Below are 20,943 nucleotides of genomic sequence, written 5' to 3' on the forward strand. Positions count from 1 at the left end.
TGGCAGGGGCTGGGGAAGAAATGGGAATATTAATGTGCAGATATGTCTTCCTTTTTGAAAGCATGAGCCAGCTGAATGCAGTAAGATCCAAATGGTCCAAGAGGCTGGCTGATTGTCTTTTCCTTCTTTGAAATTAGAATTTGGAAATAAATGCAGGTGATTTTAATGAGGCCATATGCATATTAATCAGAAATCACATTTGTGTGGTTGAGTTCAGTTTTCAATCAGGACCCCATGTTTAAAACATTGAAAAGTACAGATGTGATGCATTCTTCTCGTAGAAATGCTAATGATTGGTACAGATTGGGAATTACTGATCACTGAAATCTCTAAGATGGGTGGCTATTAGAAGGGCCAAAATTGTTTAATAGCACAGTTTTCTGGCATTTTATAGTAGTGTCTCCTAAAAATATTGCCAGGCCACCCCCATCTCAAATTACAGCTTCTAAGGCCAGTGATGTAGTGAGCTCACACCTTAAGGTAGCACTGTGATTCATGTTTTAATGATAGTGGCTGCTGGCTGTAACTATGGAATGTATTGTCATGGAAACTATGCTTTTCTATATTTACACCAGTGCTGGTTATGCGAGAGACAGTGCTTGAAAGAAGAATCTGTATAATATATAGCTTAATAACAAGATAGGCAAGTAGGAATAAACAGATCAAAGATTCAGCAGTGTTACAGCTGCTGTTTGTCACCACAGTACTTTTCTAAACAGGCTCAGTGGCTGTTCCAGAGAAGTGGTGCTGTGATGTCACTCTGGGCTCGTGGGTCACCAAACTTAGTTTATTGAACAGCTGACTGAGGGGCATCCGTGCAGTGAACTCCCATGGCACATGGGCTCACGCCCAGGCTGCTCGGGAGAAAAGTGTGAGCTGAGGGAATTGAGGACAATGGTTTGTTAGAGCTAGTTATTTGCAAAAAAGAAATCTTCAGAAATGGAACTGGGTTGTAACTCTGACTGTGGAACAGCTCTATCTGCCACTTCCATCTAGAAACTGCTGTAATTTTACTGAGCTTGGGCTCTTCCAAGTGTTAACTTCAAAAACAGAGAGTGAGAAAGAAGAATCAGAAAACATTATTCCAAGCTGAAATTTAACTGCACACTAAAATTAGATAAAAATGAAGTTATTGTATGGCATAAGAGTAGGAACAAAGATGTTTAAGAAGTTGGTTCTTTTATGGCTTTGAACTTTGCAAAGCAAGGGTAAATTATACTGAAGAAATTCTACCTGTAGATATATGCATATGTGCAGCACACAGAGACATGTATATATCCTTATATAAACACAAAATCTTAGTAGAAGAGGTTGCCTAAGTTAGGGTCTGCAATCTCAGGCAGCTTTTTAAAAAAAATCCTGTGCTAGTCATTGTCTGTACTGCTTGATCTGGCTTCACTGGGACCTCTATTTGCCATTTTCTCTGTTCTGTTGTATAACAAATTTCTACTTCGGGTTCATTACAGAAAACTGTTTCAGTTGTGACTTAAAAACTCACTTGCGATTGCCAGGGAGACAAGCTGCTCTCATTTCTTTAGAAAGAGTTTCTAATTTGATGGGCAGAGCTTAGTGAGTCACAGAAAAGCAGGGTCAGGGCACTGTGAAACACCTCCTTGGTTTACTTTGCTATCAGCTGTGAAATCATTAAGGGCATCACTTGACTTTCCATATCACGGCCTTTTCATTTTGTATCTGTGTCTGCCATGACCAAACCTAAACCTGGAGGATACATTAATCCAACTTTTGATATAAATAATCCTCTTAAAAAGCACAGCTAGTGATTTGCTTATCCAAGTGCTTTATTATGCATTTTCAGCTAGTGTTGCTTTAACTGAAGGAGCAGTGACAGCTGCAGAATCCAAACCAGCATTATGCTCCCAAACTTCTTTAATTATTGCTTTTCTGGTTTACAGCAAGATGTTTCCAGGTTTCAGGATAGCAGTACTAGCTGGAGTCAGTAGCTACAGTGCCTCCAAAGCAGAGTTTAAGGAGGTTTGACTCTTTAGCTTCGTGCTGGTGCATTTTCCGGGTAATTCCATATCTTTATTCAGTGTCTCCTGCAATCCTTCAACCTGTCTATTTGTAAATTTGTGCCTGGAGAAAGCTCCCATGTGGCAAGCCAGGATTGGATAAATGTTGCTTGTATTTCCCTTATTACAAACTCCCAGCATCTGTGATTTTCAGCTCCGAGTACAGTTTGTTTCCTGCTGAGATTCATCTATTTGGGGAAAGCAAAGGTCATCGCTTCTCCGGAGTTGCGACTGATTTGATTCTTTTTCACGGGGAGGCGCTGGGAAGGGAATCCTTACTGGAATGCATATTGATAAAGGCTGAGGATCCTGGCTTCTTAGATAAGTCTTTTTTTTTTCTCTTCTCTCCACACTATGACTATGTATTGCAGCAACTCACTGGCTTTTTACCAAATCAGGAGCTGCAGTATTTTTCTTCCGATGGAATAATTTCAGCCCACTTCAGCTAGCATGACAATCTTATGTGATTGTTATGAGTAGGCGTTTACATCCTTTTACATGCTAATACTGCCACACCTGCTAGTTCCCCTCATTTCCATTTCTCTCTCTTTTTTTTTCTCTTTTTTTTTCCTTTTTTTTTTTTTTTTTTCTTTCCCCCGATGTGAAAACTAATTTCCCAGAGGAAGGGAAATCCTGAGATCCGTGATCATTGTTGCATCGTTGATTCACCAACAAAGAAGGGGATGGCTGAATGGGACCCAGGTAGAGATTCAAGCAGGCTGCTTCTGACCAGCAAGAGGAAAGCTAGCTGTTGAGCAGCATATGTTGCCACTCCATGTGCTGTGTTAGCTACTTGTTTTCAGCCTTCAGTAGGCTGCCACTACTGCAGCACTCAAGGAATGTGCCCTATTGTTAAAAATTCTGACTGCTTTACACCAATGATTTGCCACTGCAAAGTTGCATGCACCAACAACACTTTATCCTTGATGTTTGGATGCAAGGTAGGATGTGGTTAATGTATTTAAATGCATGCTGTAACTCCTTTGAATATCTGTGCTGTTTAATTTCGTGTCTGACTAGAGATTTCAGTGCAAACTGCGATCCGCTGGCTATAAATTAGGGCTTACAGCCGGCATGTTTTAAACGCTAGAGAAAAAAAAATCAGAAGTGAAGCTTTCTTATTTCCCAGGGTTAGACGAGTAGAGATTTACACGGGAGAATTACGGATTATGAAGCATTTGTTTTAGAGTTGATTGTATACTTAGCTAACAGTGCTAAGATTGCTAAAGCACTGCTTTGCTATTTGCCTGGCTTTATTGATTTGGATGTGTATACTGTTATTACAAAAACACAATCAAGCCAGACCGAATGTGTTTTTTCCCATTTATATTGCTGACATGGTTTTAACCAGAAAAGCAATACTGAAGTATACAACCCTGCACGTCTCTGTAAGAAAGAATAAAGTAAGCTCCCGATCCCATTTTTAGGTATAGAGGAATATCTTTAAGTAAGTGTTTTCTTCTACAGACTGGACAATCATTTAATTTCCATTTAAATTTAAATCATAAGGTGGCGCAGTTAGCCAGAGAAGTTTTTTCCTGGCTGTGTAATGCAGCCCCATCCCCATATTTTTAACAATGGTGTTGGATTGGACTACATTTCCCCCCACATACATCCTGGCTTGACGTTTGAGTATAACTGATGTTTATTATTTTACTGAAATAATTGTGAAATGATGACATGCTTTTAAAAGTTTTTGTATTTGGGGAAAAAGTTTGGTTCTTGGATGACTGGGTCAATCATAATGATTTTACAAGGGGGTTACATTTTTTGTCCCATTCTGTTTCCTTGCTCTCCTTAAATAATGAATAATATTAAAACTGTTCCTCTGGCTAAATAGAGTAGGAAATCAACAGTTATATATATATTTAAAAAGTAGTGTCAGTAATGACTTTAAATCATTAACTTCATACTTGAACTTTACTAACCCTCAAAAATAGCTAAGCTGCATAAATAAATTTTAGTTATGCAGTCCACAAACTATGGAACACAGTATGCTTTGTGAGTTCCTGTGTGACAGAGTAGCCTAAATAAAATGAAAAGACTTTATGGAATAGGTAAGAGATGACCCAGTGCTGCCTAAACGTATATCAGCTAGAAATTATTGACAGCTCATGTATTGCTTCATATAATACCCTAACTCAAACTTGGTTATAGTCAAACACAAATTATTCGTGTATCTTCTGCTTTTCCTCTAACTATGGCCTGCCTTATATGTCTGGTTACTTGAGGCTTTCTTCAACTAAAGTTTCTTGTTTCTCCCCTTCTGTTTTAAATAGGCAAAAATATGTTCTATTAGTGAAAGGGTTATAATTTAATTGCTGTGTCATGATGCCACTAGTGATATAAATAGCATTAAGAGTTTGTCAGATTTTTTAATTTGCATTTTTATAAGAAAAAATACTAATTTTTTACTTTAACTTTCAAACCTTAAGTCCTCTTGTTTTCAAATGTTAAATTATAATTAATAAAGGTGAATTTTTAGTCAGAGGAAATTAAATGCAAGCCACCCTTCTATAAAGGTAGGCCAGTGGCCTAGGGACTAGTATCCGATTTGTATTCCTGCCTGTAAGCATGATTTTCAAAGGATATTCTTTGATGCACTTAAGTTCTTTCAAGATTTTCAGATCCTGTTAGGAGGAAGCAGGAGAATAAAAATCATAAATTTCAATTTTTTTTTTCCTCATCTTTCTTTAGTGCTTCAGGCTCATTACATTAGTCACAGTCAATGTTTTATCTTCTTGTGGTGGTGTATGAACTACTTCTCAAATGAAAAGTGGATGTGTGGGGTAGTGATCATTTCCAGAGAGATGAGAAGGAGCACAAGTGAACTTATTTATCTTGGGCTGGTTCAACACGTGTCCAATTAGTACCCTTTGATAGTACCATCACTGCTTGTTACACTTGTAAATGTACAGAAATCACCTCACTTCAAATACCTTTTTCTCATTTTTGTTTGTTCTGCAGCCCATATTTGAATTCATGACTTTTTTGCTCTGGATACACACGGGGTTATATTTCCAGATTTATGGGTGCAGATCCATTGTTAACAGCCAAAGAAGTGTGAATAAGAAGTAAGACTGTTTCTTTCTAGGAGATGTTTTAGTCACATGGCATGAAGTCATGGATCTAAGCATGCTCATAATATTATGACTTCTAGAATCACGTGGTTCTTGAACTCAGGAAAGACTGTAATATCCTGAAATGACACTTTATGTTCTGGGTGACAGAGGAGAAAATAGGTCCTCAGAATATAAAATCTAGATGGTGGAATAGACAACAGAGGAATTCAAAGTACAGGCAAATATTTCCAAATGTTATTAACTGACTTCTTTCAAAAGGACAGGGAAAGTTGAAGTATTGCTTACACTCTTGATTTACAGTTTTTAATTTTTTGTTGCACACAGACTTTATCCTGTGGTTGGAGAAATGAGTGAGAGAAATAACACGACCTCAGGACCATCAGACCCAAATTTATCAGTTCCCCATGCAATAGTTTTACAGTCTTCTCATTCCTAGCAGGTGGTGCCAGGGAGTTCATGTGGTGGGGCAGGAAGAGGGTGCACATCTTACCACACCATATGTTGCAAAGTTCAGTGGAGGAGCTCTCACTGTGTCTGTGAGAAGCTTTGCTTATCAGCTTGATTTCCTGGATTTTGATAGTTGTCCTTGTCCTGGACCTTTCCTTTCAATGATGCCCAGTTTTGTGATCCTTGACTTTGAAACTGCAAAGAATTCAGAGCATTTTAATTTGAAAGACAGGTCAGTGTCTACCTGAATTGACACGATTGCACTTGAACACATTTGAACACTTTTTCAGTTTCTAGTAGGGAAGTACCCGTATTCCCATCACAGCAGTACAGAGCTGAAGCAGAAAGAGGATAATCAGGTTGTAAAATACAGCCCTCAGGTGCCAGGAGGTGCTGTGCAGAGCTGTCTTGTTCATAATCCTGCAGGACTGGCACATGGCTGTCTCTCCCCTGAGTCAATGAGAAGCTCCACAGCTACCAGACAGATTCAGTTCCACAGAGTGAAGGAAGGTTTGTGTCTAAGACAGACCCATGTTCATGGATCTCCATCGAGAGGAGTGCACAGGCAGATATCAGATTCTCACTGAAGACACTGAAACTTAAATGCGTGCTAAAATGTCAGTATGTGCTTACTCACTTTGCTGAATTGTTTGTTCAGTATTGCAGAAGAGTTATCTGCTGGCTCTTAATATCCTGTTCATTTTGCTCTTATTAAGAGTGCTGGGAAGGGATTTCAGGTTGAGTGACATGTTTCTTAAATTATATTTCAGCCACAGTTCTGACTCTCAGATGGAAGTGTTATTCTGCCTTACCTCTTCTACTTCTATATATTGACAATAGATGTTGAGGAGATTCCATTGACTTTTCTGTTTGTTGACCTTGACTAGCTATTTTGATTAATCCTACTTTCCTTTTGATTTAGGTTTATTTTTATATCTGTCCTAGCATAATTTAATTTCTTTTTAAAGAGATAAGATATACTTACCTCTTTTCCCTGTCTCCTTTCCTTTCTCCTAGTACATTTATCAAAATCAGTCCTCCAGCAAAATAACTGGTTTTGGTTGGCTTTTTCTCTTACTATTTCTCAGTTTTAGCTGAAACAGCCAAATACTGACATATTGCACTATCCAAGGTGAGGACATTTTGAAAAATTATTGAAATGAAGATTTTATTAGTAAAACAAACAGTAAGTGGTATTACTGAATATCTTGATGTTGGTATACATTATTTTTATCCTTACCAAACTGTTAGAAAACTAGTAGTTTTCTGTACTGGTATTCTTAGTCTCTTGAATGAACTCTAGTATGTCACTTAGTTCTTAACTAAGAATATTCTCTCTGCTGTCATAAGCTAGACCTGGCTATTTTAAGGAGCAGCACTTTGACATGACAGGAAAGTACTTCTCTAGGTATGATATACAGCAACCTGCTGAAGGCCTTGCATGCTTTAGCTTCTTGATGTACCCACATGAACTCAAGTGCAATGGATGCAACTAGACAGAACACTCGTTCAAATTCCAAATGATTTTTCACAACAGTCTCCCAGCCGTGCCCATGTATCCTGATTTTTTCACATTACAGAGTAGGTTTGGGGTGTGGAAACAGGATGCCTTTTTGATGAAACTAAGCAGAAGGATTCACTCCAGAAACACACCAAGAATTCTGCAAAATCTTACATGTATTCAGCTTATAAAAGCAGGTTAACACTATTTCAAAGGAAAACCCAAAACACAGGTGTGGTGCTGTGATTGAGCTCTTCTTACCAGCTCTTCATTCTGTGGATCCATTTGTGCTGCTTGCTGATGTGTACCTATCCTCTGATTCCACTGGCATATTTAATTTCTTACTTTTTGGGGGGCAGAACTGGAGAGATGTAAAAATACAAAAAATCCATGGTCGTGCTTACTTCTGCAATCCATCTGTAGAGACTGGTGTATTGTACAGGGTTCCAGAACCCTCTGAAGGAGTTTGCTGCCTATTCATGGACAATCAGCAGAGTAAGTCAGCTGGAACATTGCTGCTGCTCTCTATGCATAACACTGACAGGGGCACTGAGGAACCTACTTCCACATATTATTCTTGTTAGCCTACTGTGGTGTTTAAATAAAAGAGCTCAGCAATAGAAGGAGCTGCAGAAGAGATGCAGCATTGCCATTGGCAAGAGGCTCTGAGTGTGATCACTTGAGTCACAGAGGATTTGTGCATTAGTGCACAATACTCAAGGCAGGGAGAATTTTCTTCTCTGGCATTACGTTTATGCAAGCTGCACATGGGGTGTAAGCCCAAGCAAATTTACCTGGCTGTATCTTTTTATTTCTGTCAGACATTCACTAACCCCTTGCACTTTAGCACTTCTGGCTAAGGAAGAAGTGGTAGCTCTCCAGCAATTCCCACCCATCATCAGTGACTGTGGGGAAAAAAGAACTACACATTTTACTCCAAGGCCATCAGTCTGAGATCTGAGTAGCAAGTAGCAGTTTATGAGGCCATGGGACCCTGTCAGGAACTCCTCCCAGTATTAAAAAATGTATAAAGTGGATCCAACTCTTCATAAATTCTTGTTCCCCACCTCTGAGGAGCAGAGAGGAACTCTAGGATCTCTAGTAGAGAAGACTGTGACTTTGTAAATGATCCGGAGTTTCTTATCTTGAACTCAGCGTGGGTGCTGCAGAAATCAATATTACTGGAGACACAGGATGGCAGAAGCAGGAAGGTTCACGTGGGGCAAGGGGAAAAAAGACATGAGCAAAGATGATGCAGAGACAGCAACTTTGGGGTAGATGAGAAGGCAGGGTTCTGGGCAGGGGTCCTGAGGAGGTGAGCTGAAAAGAAAGCTGGTGAGGTCTGGCTAGATTGTAAATAGTAAAAAAGTTTTATCATGAACCTTCTGAAATTTTGGGCTCATGCTCTCAATCACACAGGAATTACTTGATCACTGGTTTGGGAATGCAAACAAGTGTTACCATTTTCTCTTATTTGGAGTGAGTTCACTTTCCAGTCACCCACTGGCACTGGCCAGCATCTGTGAGGGAAGTGCTGAGGTGTGTTTTTAAAAGCATCGAGATCAGGTGTTAAAAATATTTGTGTTTCTTTGAGAGCATTGTGTCACTTTCTGCCACTGTCCTGCCCACAAGCTCCCTGTACACTTTGACAGAGATGGGTGGCTAGTGGGAAATTCCCTGAGATAGTTTAAACTAAGAAAACAATGCTAAAAGTGTTTTTTTTTTTTTTTTTAATTAATGTGTCTTGTTTTGGTTTTTAAAAGTTTTTTACACTGAAAGAAAGCTCTATTGTAGGTGAGATCCTCAATCCCTATATCATTTTGAATCAGTGGTTTTGTTTCCCACGTTTTGACAGAATATTTTCTTTTGGCTGCTGTCAGCAGCTGGACCCTGGACTGGATGGCTCCCAGTGCTTGCTGTTGTAGAATCATAGGATGGTTTCTGTTGGAGGGGACCTTAAAGTACCACCTAATTTCAGCCCCATCTTGCTGTCATGCTTCTGTCATCACAAGAACATTCTCTGGTAGTGCAGCAATGGAGTCTGATATTCACCACTCCAAATTACTTCTAATTCACCTGGGGCTAAAGGTAAATTATATATCCACCATGAATGCCCTCTGAACTGTACCTTTGAACATACAGCCATAGTGGGAAATGGGTTTCTTTTTTGAGCTAGCAATAAAGAAGAGCTGATTGTTGTGGTTCATAAGTACTGCAAGAAAGTTTACCTATGGGAAAAGTAGGGCAGGAGGAACATAGCTAAGGGTTACTGAACATTTTGAAGGAGAAGTTCAGAGTTTTCTCAGGCATTTAAAATTTTTAATATATTTTTACTTTTAATTATACATAATAATTACATAAAGTGAGGTACGTTCAAATAGAAATGACTTGATGCTCAGCTGCATGAGCTGCTTGATTTTGCAAACTAATTATTGACTAAGAGAGGGATATATATAGACATTCATCTTAGCTGTAAGAGATGTCATAGAAGAGAATGGTGATAAAGAAGTGTTATATAAATATATTTAAGTGATAATAGCAATAGAACTGAAAACTGTCACTGAACAGTTCTCCTGATCTTTGAAAAGTAGCTTTTATGTTTCCAGTGTAGCTGTCAGAAATATTCTCATCATTAAAATTTATGAATTTATTGCTTTCACTTTTTTGGTTGTACTTCTTTGGCTTTAAGCATTTGCTATAGTATTAATAAACATGAAGGACAGGATTTTTCAAGAAAGCCTGGCTGAGGGTTGTGCTGAGTGTAATGGAAACCTGAATGAGAAGAAAGATTACTGATGGGAATTCCTCTGACTCCCTGTAGAAGTTAATGATCTGTAATCCCAGGAGAGATGGCACAGAATGATCTGATGAAGTATTAAGGCATTTTGAGCTATTCTTTTGAGTCACTTGGCTCTTGAGTGTTCTGAGAATATCCTGTATTTTTACTTGGGAAGTAAAAGTCTTCACCCAACTTTAATGAGGAATTGCACCAGTTAGCTACTTGAATGATCCCCACCAAGCCAGAAAAGCAGGTTTTCTGGGAAACCTTCTCTCAGTAAACAGGATTTTTAAAATTTTTCCTTAAACTGACATTTCAGAAATTTTGATTCTGAGAATCCTGACAGATCGCTTTGGGGAGATTTCCTTTAGGAGATGCTGACAGCTGTTCAGGGTATTTAAGATGGAATATGCCAAATATGAATGTTCAGAAAGTTGTAAGGTGCTGTCAGCACTGAAGTCCACACAGTGAATCACCTGAAGGCTCTGTAGATGTGTTTAATGTGTTAAAGAGCCTGTGCCAACACATAGCTGCCTGAAAAGGAATGTAGACTTATCACTTATTTGCAGGATGTGAGCTCATCCCCTGTGGAGACAGGCCTGTAACTTCAGGCCTTGGACCAGCTGCAAATGTTTAGAATATACCCATATTTCTAAGTAAAGGAAGACTAATATACTCAAGTACACAATTCCTGACATTCTGTATTGAAAATTTGTTAGATTTTTTCCTTGGCTGAATTTTGTGATGATCCTAAGCTCTTTCAAGACAATTTGTAGATGTCGTTGAGGGATTGTTCACTCCAGGAACTTCTTCCAAGAGGGAGTATGGATGACACTGCATCAAGGAAGATTACTTGCAGCCTACAGCCAAACCCCTTTGCTCTGTCTTCAAACACCTCCCACCCCTGCCCTTTGCGTATTTGATATTTGAGAGCGTGAAATGCATCTTGGATTCATTTATTAAAGATGCTGCTTTAGCAGCAACGTTGATGTGGGCCTCTCCCAACCCCTTGGCCTGAGAACCAAGGGTCGTGCTGAGAAACAGACAGGTTTAGCATAATGGATGTAGCATAAGGTCTCAATCATGGCTGCACCTCTCTGATCTTGAAAAGTGGAACCAATAGGTCAGATCTAACCTAGCCATAGCAGCTCTGTCAGGCTGGGTTCATCTAGACCTGTGACTACCACACGTGTGACAATCCATCTGAAATATCCCCAGGGATGCTGGTTAGAGGTCCAAGTCCAGAACTGTGAGAAACCTGTGCTGAATTCAGGGACCCCGTGTCCAGCACAGAGAGGTGCTCTGCCCCTCAAGTACTTCCCATCTTTGCTACTTAAACCACTTAATCTTTACCAGCCACAGGTGCTTCAAGTAAGAGAGGAGTTTAAATTCAGAGAATTTAAAGGTTTCATAGATAAAAATGCATTTAAATGTGTAATGCACGCTTGCCTACCACCTTGTAAGGCTTATAACAATGCCCTGTGAGCAGTATGTTGTTAAACTGTGTCAGTCCTGGCCCTTACCTATTTATCAGAGGTATTGTCTGGTGGCAGTGAGATGATTTGAACTTTGTACACATCCCAGGGAAATCCCAGTCTGTATAAAACATAATTCCATAACAGGATAGTCACCTCCATAAAACATTGAGAAAATAGCCTGTGCCAGAGAGAGTTCTGTGACCTTGATTTAGGACAGGGAATGGGAACTCCTTATTTCTATTTCTGGCTCTCACATAGATTCCTGTCATGGCCTGAGGAAAATTGTGCCTTGCATCTCTTTCTAGAAAACCAAGTTGGTAATACCTGCCTCAAAAGAATATTGAGAATTGGTAGTTATTGTGTGTAAACAGCACTGAAATGAAATGAACCGTGTAAATGCGATTGGTATAAGGACCAACATAAAGCCATGGTTAGGCAAAGATGGGGAGGATAAAGTGAAAATGGAATGATATCAGTGAAAATCAAATTATGTCCTTTTTTTCCCTGTGTTTCCCTCTTTCCACACTATTTATTTCAGTGAAATAAGTACTTGAAATACCTTGAAATACTATTATTCATCATTTTTTTAAGGTTCTTCCTCCAGATCTGAGGTTTCAAATCCCCTCTTTTTCCCCTTATCAAATTGTTGTAGATGAATTGCAAGTCCCTGCAAAAGGATTTGAAAAGAAAGTGCTGACAGGCTCGTATCTCCACCCATCCAAGATAGTGCTACTATCATCTAAATTATTATATTAAATTGCTGAAGGGAAGAAGCAGTTTCCAGAACTCTGGTTGGGTTTTTATTTTGCAAAGGTTTTTTAAAAATAGTCATTGGATGATGATACACAAGGAAGGAAGCTGAAAAGCAGATGAACATACACCTGTTGCAAGGAGGCAAATCAGTAACTGCACCATGCAAATCTTGTGAGTGTTCAGGAACTGTGGTTAGGCTGGTCGCTGGGAGGGACATTCAGCCCAGTTCAGGGGGCCATGTGGCTCTCAAACTGCACATTATATCCCAGGTTCTGCAGTCTACAATAGTTAAGCAAAGTGCTGTAGAGTCACATAAAATTCAGGACACAACAATTTGCAGAGCTGTGAGGGAAGGTCTTTTTAGTGTTCTTGTAGCTGTGTTTTGCACTGTACCTATAAAATATACTTTTCCTATTTATTTCTTTCCCTTGTCTGTGTCAGTCTCTGTGCTCAGATTCCTGGGCCTTAGCTAAAGAAAGGTAATAAATTGCCTGTGTAGGAACTAAACACTTGACAGCATAAGAAAGCATTGGCCATTTTTGCTCTGGCAAAACTAACTGAGGACTAACATTCTATACACAGCAGTTAGGGATATAAAATAACCAGGGCAATATGTTTTCGTAAGATAAACTTTGGTGATACATTTTGAAACATGTATTCCTTCCCAGAACAATTAAGAAAACTCCAGGGAGGAGGTGAGAGCAGAGGAGGGAGAAGAAGTTGACCTAGAAAATGCACTTGCGGGTCTAATTTTGTGTGTATGTACGTATTACAGAGGAGACTGTTGCACCACCTCCTCAAAGCCCTGGTGTTTTGCACTCTTTACTATATGCATCAACCCCCACGTGAGTTTCAGACATGCAGGTCTTTAATTTTTCAGCATTAAGGGTATGTTTTTCCTGTGTCTTGAAGATCGCAGTCCTGTAAAGGTGCTGGAATTGAGTAGACCAGAGAGAAGGAATTGAGACTATGTGAGAGAGACTTTCAGAGGATTGCAAGATCTGGTTATGAAGCAAGAGGTTTTGTATTGAAAGTGTTTGTATTTGTTGCAGGACCTTCAGGCTTGCTTCCTCATGGCAGGTACAGCTGTAGGGAAAGGGGAACAGCATCTTCCTCACAGAGCTGGGACTTGAGTCTCAGGCTATTGCTCCTTGTGTTGGAGGCAGCTTCCTAAAACAGAGGTTTAATTTGCTGTTTACGATTGCCTAATCTGAATGGATCCGATGTATAAACCTCTTACTGATACTAGATGGCACCACTTTTCCCCCACAGCATTAGTAACTACTACTTTCCTGTGCAGTTGGAATAAAAACTTCCAGTGTGCTGAGCCAGAGAAATGGAGATGCTCTCAAACTAATCCACATTCTGCGTGCAAGCACCAGCTGTTTCTTGACTGTTTTTGTTCACCAGGAGGGACAGCATAGGGCTCTATGAGTTAATAAAGTTTCTGTTATTAGATGAGAATTAGTTGTCCTGTAGTCTGATGAGTTTTCTTCTACTATCTTCAGTTAATCATAAAAGGAAGGAGCCCAGATAGGAATGGGTCATCTCACATTATAAGAACGCATACAAAGTAATCACAGAATCTTAGAAATGTTGATTGGAAAGAACCTCTATAAATGACCTCATCCAGGTTTCACTGAAAGCAGGAGGAATGAGAAGTGATTTAGCATGCAGCTGGGTACCTCTCTTTGCAGAAGAAATGGTTTGGGTTTTAAGTAATGCCAGGTGAACTATCACTGCAGTTAAAACAGAAGGAAATATGGAAAGCACAATTCAGAGTTTAAAACTAGGGAAAGGAAGTTGAGAGTTCTGAATGTTGCTCCCTGTTCTTCCACCGATGTAATAGAACATGTGTAGGAAGTTGATTTGGCCTCTGCTGATTAAAGCTGGGCATGTTGCCAGGGGCCAGGATGGTAGGGGCTTCTGTCACAGGGGTAGGGCATCACCTTTTATGCCTCCATTTCTAAATAAGTTCAGGAGGAGTTTGTGAGACTCTAAGGTCAAAATCGTTGAGATAATTAGGTACCAGCCCCCTTGGCTTTTGACAGGAATTAAGGACCTCCTAAGGATCTGCCCATGCAGAATTTCTTTTTCTCCAGTGCTTCCTTTATTCAGCCTATGCCTTATTTCCTCCTTTGCTTTACTTTACTTCTCCAGTATGCATATGTGCCTTCTCTGCTGTTCCTGGCTCTTACTTAAAATTCACTGTTAGACCCCAGGTCAGTCGATGTGGTTGGTTTGGGCAGGGAAGTTAGGAGAGCACTCCTAGAGAGAATCGTAGACAGGAAGAGGGATAAGTGTCCATACCCTGCAATGTATATGGACACACAAACAATCAGGTCACTGAACTCTGCACTTACCTGGTAGATTAGTAATACTCCCACTCCTAATTCTGAAACTTTGGTGACTGTAAGCCTTGGATGCTGGTGGGTGGGTGGGAGAAGCGGAGTGTCTGTTTAAGGCTGTACACTGCATCTGAAAGTGTCAAAAATGTTTGTGAGGCAAAGGTCTATTTGCCTTATATAGAAAATCCATGTTGTCACATCCCTGGAAGTTCTTATGCAAGAGTAAGAAGTCAAACAGTTCTTTGAATGCTGCAGTAAATAATAACATGACTTATTGTCAAAACCCTCAAAAGTTAAATCTAGCTAGTGCCTTTTACAGATTTCTTTATTAAGACATCTTTAACTCCTTGGATTAATTGCAACTAAAATTAAAAAAACAAAAAGTAAGGAAAAGGAGCAGATTCTGCTTTTATATTCCTGCATAATTTATTCCTCTAGTTAGATTGTGAGAAGCTGATGCAGAGACACAAGCGTGTTGTAGTGAAATACCTCCGTGTTAGTAATTCCAGATTTGGCTAAAGCTTGTAAATGACTGGTTTAAAGACCAAGGGACAGCACTTGATAAGACTCTATTCCTTGGTGGAGTTTAGGTGCAGAAAGCAGGGTTAGAGCTTTTTATGGAGATGCTTTTCTCAGACCTCAGTCAGACTTAGTACATAAAGAAATTTGGTTATTTGGTCTGAACATACTGTTTTCTTTTTAAGGGGCACAAGGCCCTGTCTTCTCTTGCTTTTCCTATCATATCTCCACAAAGCATCAAATGAGTATTAAGTATAACACTACATGTGGTCCCCTGGTATCTGTTGGATTTTTGTTGAATTAGGGCACAAAATTTACCAAACAGGACTACTGCAGCCATGAATTAGGTAGCTGTTTTGAGTACAAGTCAGGGCTTGGAAAACTGGTAAATTAGAGTAAACATAGCATTTCATCAGTTGATAACATTATATTGTTGCCTTCTTTATGTGAATAAAAGTTCTGATAATCTTCATTCAACAACTGCAGAGCAAAATTCCTTTTCCTGTTGTGACTAATATGGAAGAGTTTCTTTCCATTCAAAAAGACTGCCATATACTGCAAAGAATAAGAAAATAATGAAGCTGTAGCAGGACAAAAGAGAAGGTGCTGAAAACTGGAAAGAGCTGAACGTTTTTTGAACTTGTAACTCTTCAAATTACATTTTCTCTGTGTGAAGTTTTGAAAATGAAGTGAATGTCTCCCCTTGATAACCGTGTGCTGGAACCTACGGTGTGCAAGTAGAATAATGCTATGTCTGACACATGATTATATAATGATGCTTAAAGTTGAAGTGCCATTACCAAAAGAAAAAGACCTTATAGGCTCATATTTATTGTTTAACAGGTGAGATCCCAAAAGAAGGGCAAAGCACTTTATTTTTTTCCAATGTGTTTTCACTAATGCTAAAAATACGAGCTATAATTAAACGCTCTAAATACGAGCAGAGACGCCTGAGCTCGACAGCTTTTTGGTTTGAAACAAGCACCCTCCAGGTGGTGGTGACCTTCTGGCAGCATTTGCTATCGACCACAGCTGCTTCCATCGCTTCTTTGGCTGTAGATACCCCACGCTGCTTGCCTGCAGAGGATGCAAACAACCATTTAGCAGCTTGCTCTGAGCTACCACTTGACCCCCAAGGAGGGTGCAGACTGCTTAGAGACAACTGACTTGCTGCCATTCCCTGCCCCAAAGTGCACTGTCGTGCTCAAAGATCAGGTTCAGGTGCAATCCCACAATGGAAAACACACTTCAGAACAGGTGCACTTTGGAAAACAGGCAAATGGAAAAAGCTCGGAATTATTTTAAGGAGTTCTGTAGCTGTGGCTTTATATTATTTTGTTCTAAATATCTGCATTTAAGAAAAACTTTTATTAAGTCTATTGAGCACTTCTAGTCACTAGCCTTAGGGGAAAAATGATATTGAGCTGTTTGATATTTGTATTGGGAATGCCTCTGGAAATGGGCTGCCCATCTCTGTCACGTACGTGGTGTCGGTCAAAATAAGGGAAGACAACGGAACTTGTCCTGTGGGTTTTGGTGACAATTCTTTCCCTCTTCTTGCCTATTCTATCAATGCAGACAAACACTGAAGAGAGATCTCTGTTTAGGATACCCAGCTATTTCAATCCACAAGTCTTGATCTTTTTGAGGCTTTAGGAACGAAGCCCAAACCCTTCAAGTACCAAGAGAGGCTTTGGCTCACCTAGAAACAAGATATCTGTACTGTTCTCAAACCCTTTCAAAAGCCTGATTTGAGTAGCGTAGGGATTGGGAGGCCTTCAGCAGGTGTGAAGGGAGAAATATGAAACCAGGGAAATATTTTTAGTTTGGCTTAACCTTCTCATGATTTCAGTTGAGATTTTTGTTGGATTCCAAAGTTTCATACAAACTTCTCAATGAGAAGCTTAAAGTCCAGGTTTTCTTCTTGGAATTTCTTTCCTGGAATGTTTTACTTGTATAGATGAAAGACAAGCGTGGATAACAGCAATGAAATCAGAAAATACCTGGAGTAGTCCTTGCGTGTGGGTGGTTTGTTTGGCTGTGTTTTGTTTTCCTGGCTTGAGGAACTGTACATTTCTTCTTTTATCTAGGAACTGTATATTTCTTCTTTTATCTTGAAAGGAAAAATTCTAAAAACCGAAAACAGCTTTAATTTGTGCTCTGCTGTTCCACTTTCTAAAGATGCAGTGTTCTGTTTTCAAAATAAAAAGCTCCTTTTCTCTAGAAAACTTTACACCGTATTTGAAAATCCAAGAAATCAGTAATATTCTCCTGTCTTCATCCTATGATGACATAGTAGTCTATCTTCCTGTGCACCCACTTGATTTTTCAAGGGCTTCAATTGAATACTCCAAACCTGTAGTGCCATTGATTGTCATTCAGCCTCCTGTGAGTAAAAACCATATTTGTTGTTATTGTATCCTTCAGGCTGACAGCACTAAGCAGTAGTGTGTGGATGTTTACTCTTGCCTGTATAAAATGTTGACCCTTGACTCAAGGAGACAGTAGAGCTCTGATTTCTTCTAATCCTGGCCCTGCCGCATGCTTCTTCTGTGGCTTCAATGCATGACCCATTACTAAATCTACAGGTATTGCATGATTTAATGCCACTGCCTAGTCCCGTTTTTGGCACCATGGGTGATGCTTGCAGGTGATTCATTTTTATGCTGATTTCATCAAGAGCTGTGGCAGTGTTGCCACTGTGTGGGTACCCAGAGGGGATTGTACTCTACTGCAGAAATATTCTTTCAGTCCAGTCAGAGACAGAGGCGGGAACAAAGCAACCAGAGGACTAAAGGTGGTACTTTTCCCCACCAAGCTTCTAGGCTTGAGCATCTCCATTACTATAAGTATTGCTGATTATCCCTTTAAGGGAAAAATGTTACTATACAAGATCTAATTACCTCTGTCTAAGCTGATACGCCTACAGCACCCTTTACATAACCCAAACACTCGAGTTCCAATTATACAATTATATTTTAACATGTATTAAGTGCTATTCCTTTAGGGAGGAGACTTATACTGAATATTTTAACTAAATTCCTTCCTCAATATGGACATATATATGGTAGGGTCTCCTTTAATTACAGCGCCAAAAACTTGAATGTTTCAAGTTCTTTTCCCCTTCAGTAAATGAGCTGGCTCTTCAGAAAGCCCATTTTTCCATGTCTTCAGCACTGACAGCAGTCTCTTACATGTGTATCAAATGCAGGCTTTGAAGCTCATGTTCTTAGGGTCAGCAGTGGCCCATGCAACTAGATCAATAATGATCTCACTGTGCTCAGTGTGAGTATCCTCTGGTTTGCAAACAGCCTATGGCAAGGTCCAGGTCTCTGGAGGAAGCAACATGTTCAAATGGGGAGGAAAGGCTGCTGCTTATTTAAATAGCATGTCTTGCTCTAATGGTTGATAGCACAAAAGGTTGAGTGTCCCTTTACTGAAAAGACAAAGGGCTCCAAGGACCATTCTTCTTTTCTGATAACTTCATGCAAGTTCTGACAAAACCCCTTGTCTGGATGACTTGTTGATGAAGGCTGTTTGCTGCACACTTTCAGTCATTAATATCAATGAGGTTTGTAGGTCAGCTCTTCTGAAAACCCAGAGCCCAAGTTTAGAGCAAGGAGTCTGAGTGTATTCCTATGCTCAGCGCTAACTCAAGTTTTTGGAACATCCAGGAGAAGGTGGGACTTGACCTGAAAGAGCATTGGAGAAGAAAAGAGATGAACCAAGAAATAGTGAGTTGAGAGCAACCCTGGTGAGCAAGGCTGGGGGCTGCTGGTGCTCCCCATGGTGGATGAAATATATGTGGGGTGATGGCTACTGCTGGAGGGGAGGAATCAGCTCCCAGAAGTGTTCTGCTTCTTTCCATGCCTCAGCATTAGCCTATGCCAGGGCTGCCACAGCCTGCAGTGCAGTGGCAGAGCTTGTGCTGAGTTAATTGCTGCCATGGAGGTTACCTCACCAGCAGCTGAACCACTTCGTTTAACACGGATGCAGTGCTTTATGTACTACACCTTAGTCATTTCTGCACAGTGACTCAAATTTAAAATATCCCCTGATTAGAAAAGCAACTTTTGGAAATGTTGAATAAAGTTACCACATTGGGCTGTACCCATCAGATAAACAGAGATCCCGACCAAAGAAAATGTGAACATAATTAATTACAAGGCAAAACAGAATCATTACAACATTGTACTTTAAATATACAAACCCAAAAAAATCTGGAGGTAAAGTTCCCATGGCAACCTTAACTCTGTTGTCTCTATGCACTGTGTGTGTATGTTTGTGTAAAACAGGACCATGCATTATCCTGGTCAGAGTGTTTTAGGACTTGCTGGTCAGGAAGATGTTAATTGGGCAAGAAATATCATCTTAAAAGTGATTTATTTTTGCTGTTTCTCCAGCCAAGTGCTAAAACATAGAGGAGATTTTTAATTTCTGTCCAGTCTGATAAGTATTCCTGCTAAAACATATTACCTGAACCTTGTCATAAATCTGATCTATCACTGTTCAATTTTAGCTGTGATTGTGACAGACACCCTGCAGCCATAAATCTCAAGAGTAAGATGAAATTGGCATCCATTTTTTTCAAGCGAGCTCACTAGTATCAAACATTTGGTTACATGTTGCACTCTGATGCTAACACTTCACACTGCAGAGCTAATTTTACCCATAAAGTTTTTCGTCAAGAAGGTTAGACATTGTTTGCCTATCCATCAAGGATTGTGCAGGGGTCTGGTGATGTAGCAGAACTGTCCCTGTGGTGTCCTGACCTGGAGTAACTGTCAGGAGATACCCTACAATATCACCTGAAGGAATGGCATTCCCATGAAATAAATGAAACCCAAATGAATTGCCATGAAACACTCTCTTCATTCCCTTCTCTCACCTCACCCATGTTTAGTTTTTCCAAAATGTCCCTAACAGCCATCACTCTCTTACAAGAGCAAGGTGGCCCAGTGATCAAGGGAGGGAGATGCTAACTGCTGATCTGGGGAGAGACCAACAGCTGTAAGAAATTTCAGCTGTTTTTTTGCAGGCAGAGTGAATAAGGGGAAGCTTTGTGATTAAAAAACCCCACCACATATTATACCCTTGTGAAGCATGTCTAGATGGTGAAGGCTTTAAAGTGTACTGTTCATTTTTATGACTATCATGAGATTCTGTCAATGACATGTTCCTGGTAGTGAGCTTTGCAAGTATTATGTAAAGTACTTTTCAAAACTACAGCCTTTTTTTTTCCCTGTGCTTGCCTTTAACTCTATTTTCAGTGACATAATTCTTCAAGGTGGTGGCTCAGAAAGAGGATTAATATTTTAGAGGAAGAACTGAAGGTGTAAAACTTCTCCTATACAAATACACATCCTTGCATCTACTGAATATGACTGTATTCTTGCTGAGCTGCTGTGTAAAGTCGAAAGAGACGTTATACCTACATACCATAGGCATCATGTGTGCATAAATACATTCTAAGCAGACATACAGAATAATAGAAAGATTTGCAGGTTTCTAAAGTCCCCAAGATATAAACCTAACGACAGAAATTAGAATTCACTGTGTTGAAGAGCTGTGAGTATGTAGAGTAGATGCAAGTATTAACTCACTAAGAATTCATCTAAAGAGCACTGAGAAACATTAAGAAAGAAACCTCAGAAAAATTCTATCCTGTTTTCATTGGGGGTGGGGGATGAAATGTTAGAACAATTCAATTTGGAAATGTCTTCAGTTGATGAATTGCCTTTAAATATAAGAAAGCTAGACATACTGAAGTAGAGCAATTATTTCTGTGCTTTAAGTACACATTGTTTTCCTGTGAGTCATGAGGTCAACAGTCAAATAATATTTAGCATCTAATTCTTAGCATCCTGCCAAAATTAAAAAGCTTAGAAATTTCCTGCCAACACAGTTCTGAACTGGTATTTATTTGAACTGGTTTTAGTTCCTTGGATATAGCACAAAAGCAAAAATGTATATTTATGCCCATGAAGGCGCTTGAAAATACAGCA

The 20,943-nt window shown here is 39.7% G+C and overlaps 1 protein-coding gene across 3 annotated transcripts in view; it reads left to right on the forward strand.

Annotated features, from left to right (window-relative positions):
* Positions 1–20,943, forward strand: part of DLG2 (discs large MAGUK scaffold protein 2) — a 994,479-nt gene that overhangs the window by 363,011 nt on the left and 610,525 nt on the right. Inside the window, exon 1 of one of the 3 annotated variants that reach the window (XM_063394417.1) lies at positions 1,547–2,971. The exons of the other annotated variants lie outside the window; for them this stretch is intronic. Within the exon in view, the coding sequence (XP_063250487.1) occupies positions 2,870–2,971 (102 nt within the window). The 5' untranslated portion in view covers positions 1,547–2,869. Of the gene's footprint in view, positions 1–1,546; positions 2,972–20,943 lie in introns of those variants that run through there. 3 annotated transcript variants of the gene reach the window in all.

This window comes from Prinia subflava, chromosome 3 (assembly GCF_021018805.1).
Source record: "Prinia subflava isolate CZ2003 ecotype Zambia chromosome 3, Cam_Psub_1.2, whole genome shotgun sequence".
NCBI lineage: Eukaryota > Metazoa > Chordata > Aves > Passeriformes > Cisticolidae > Prinia > Prinia subflava.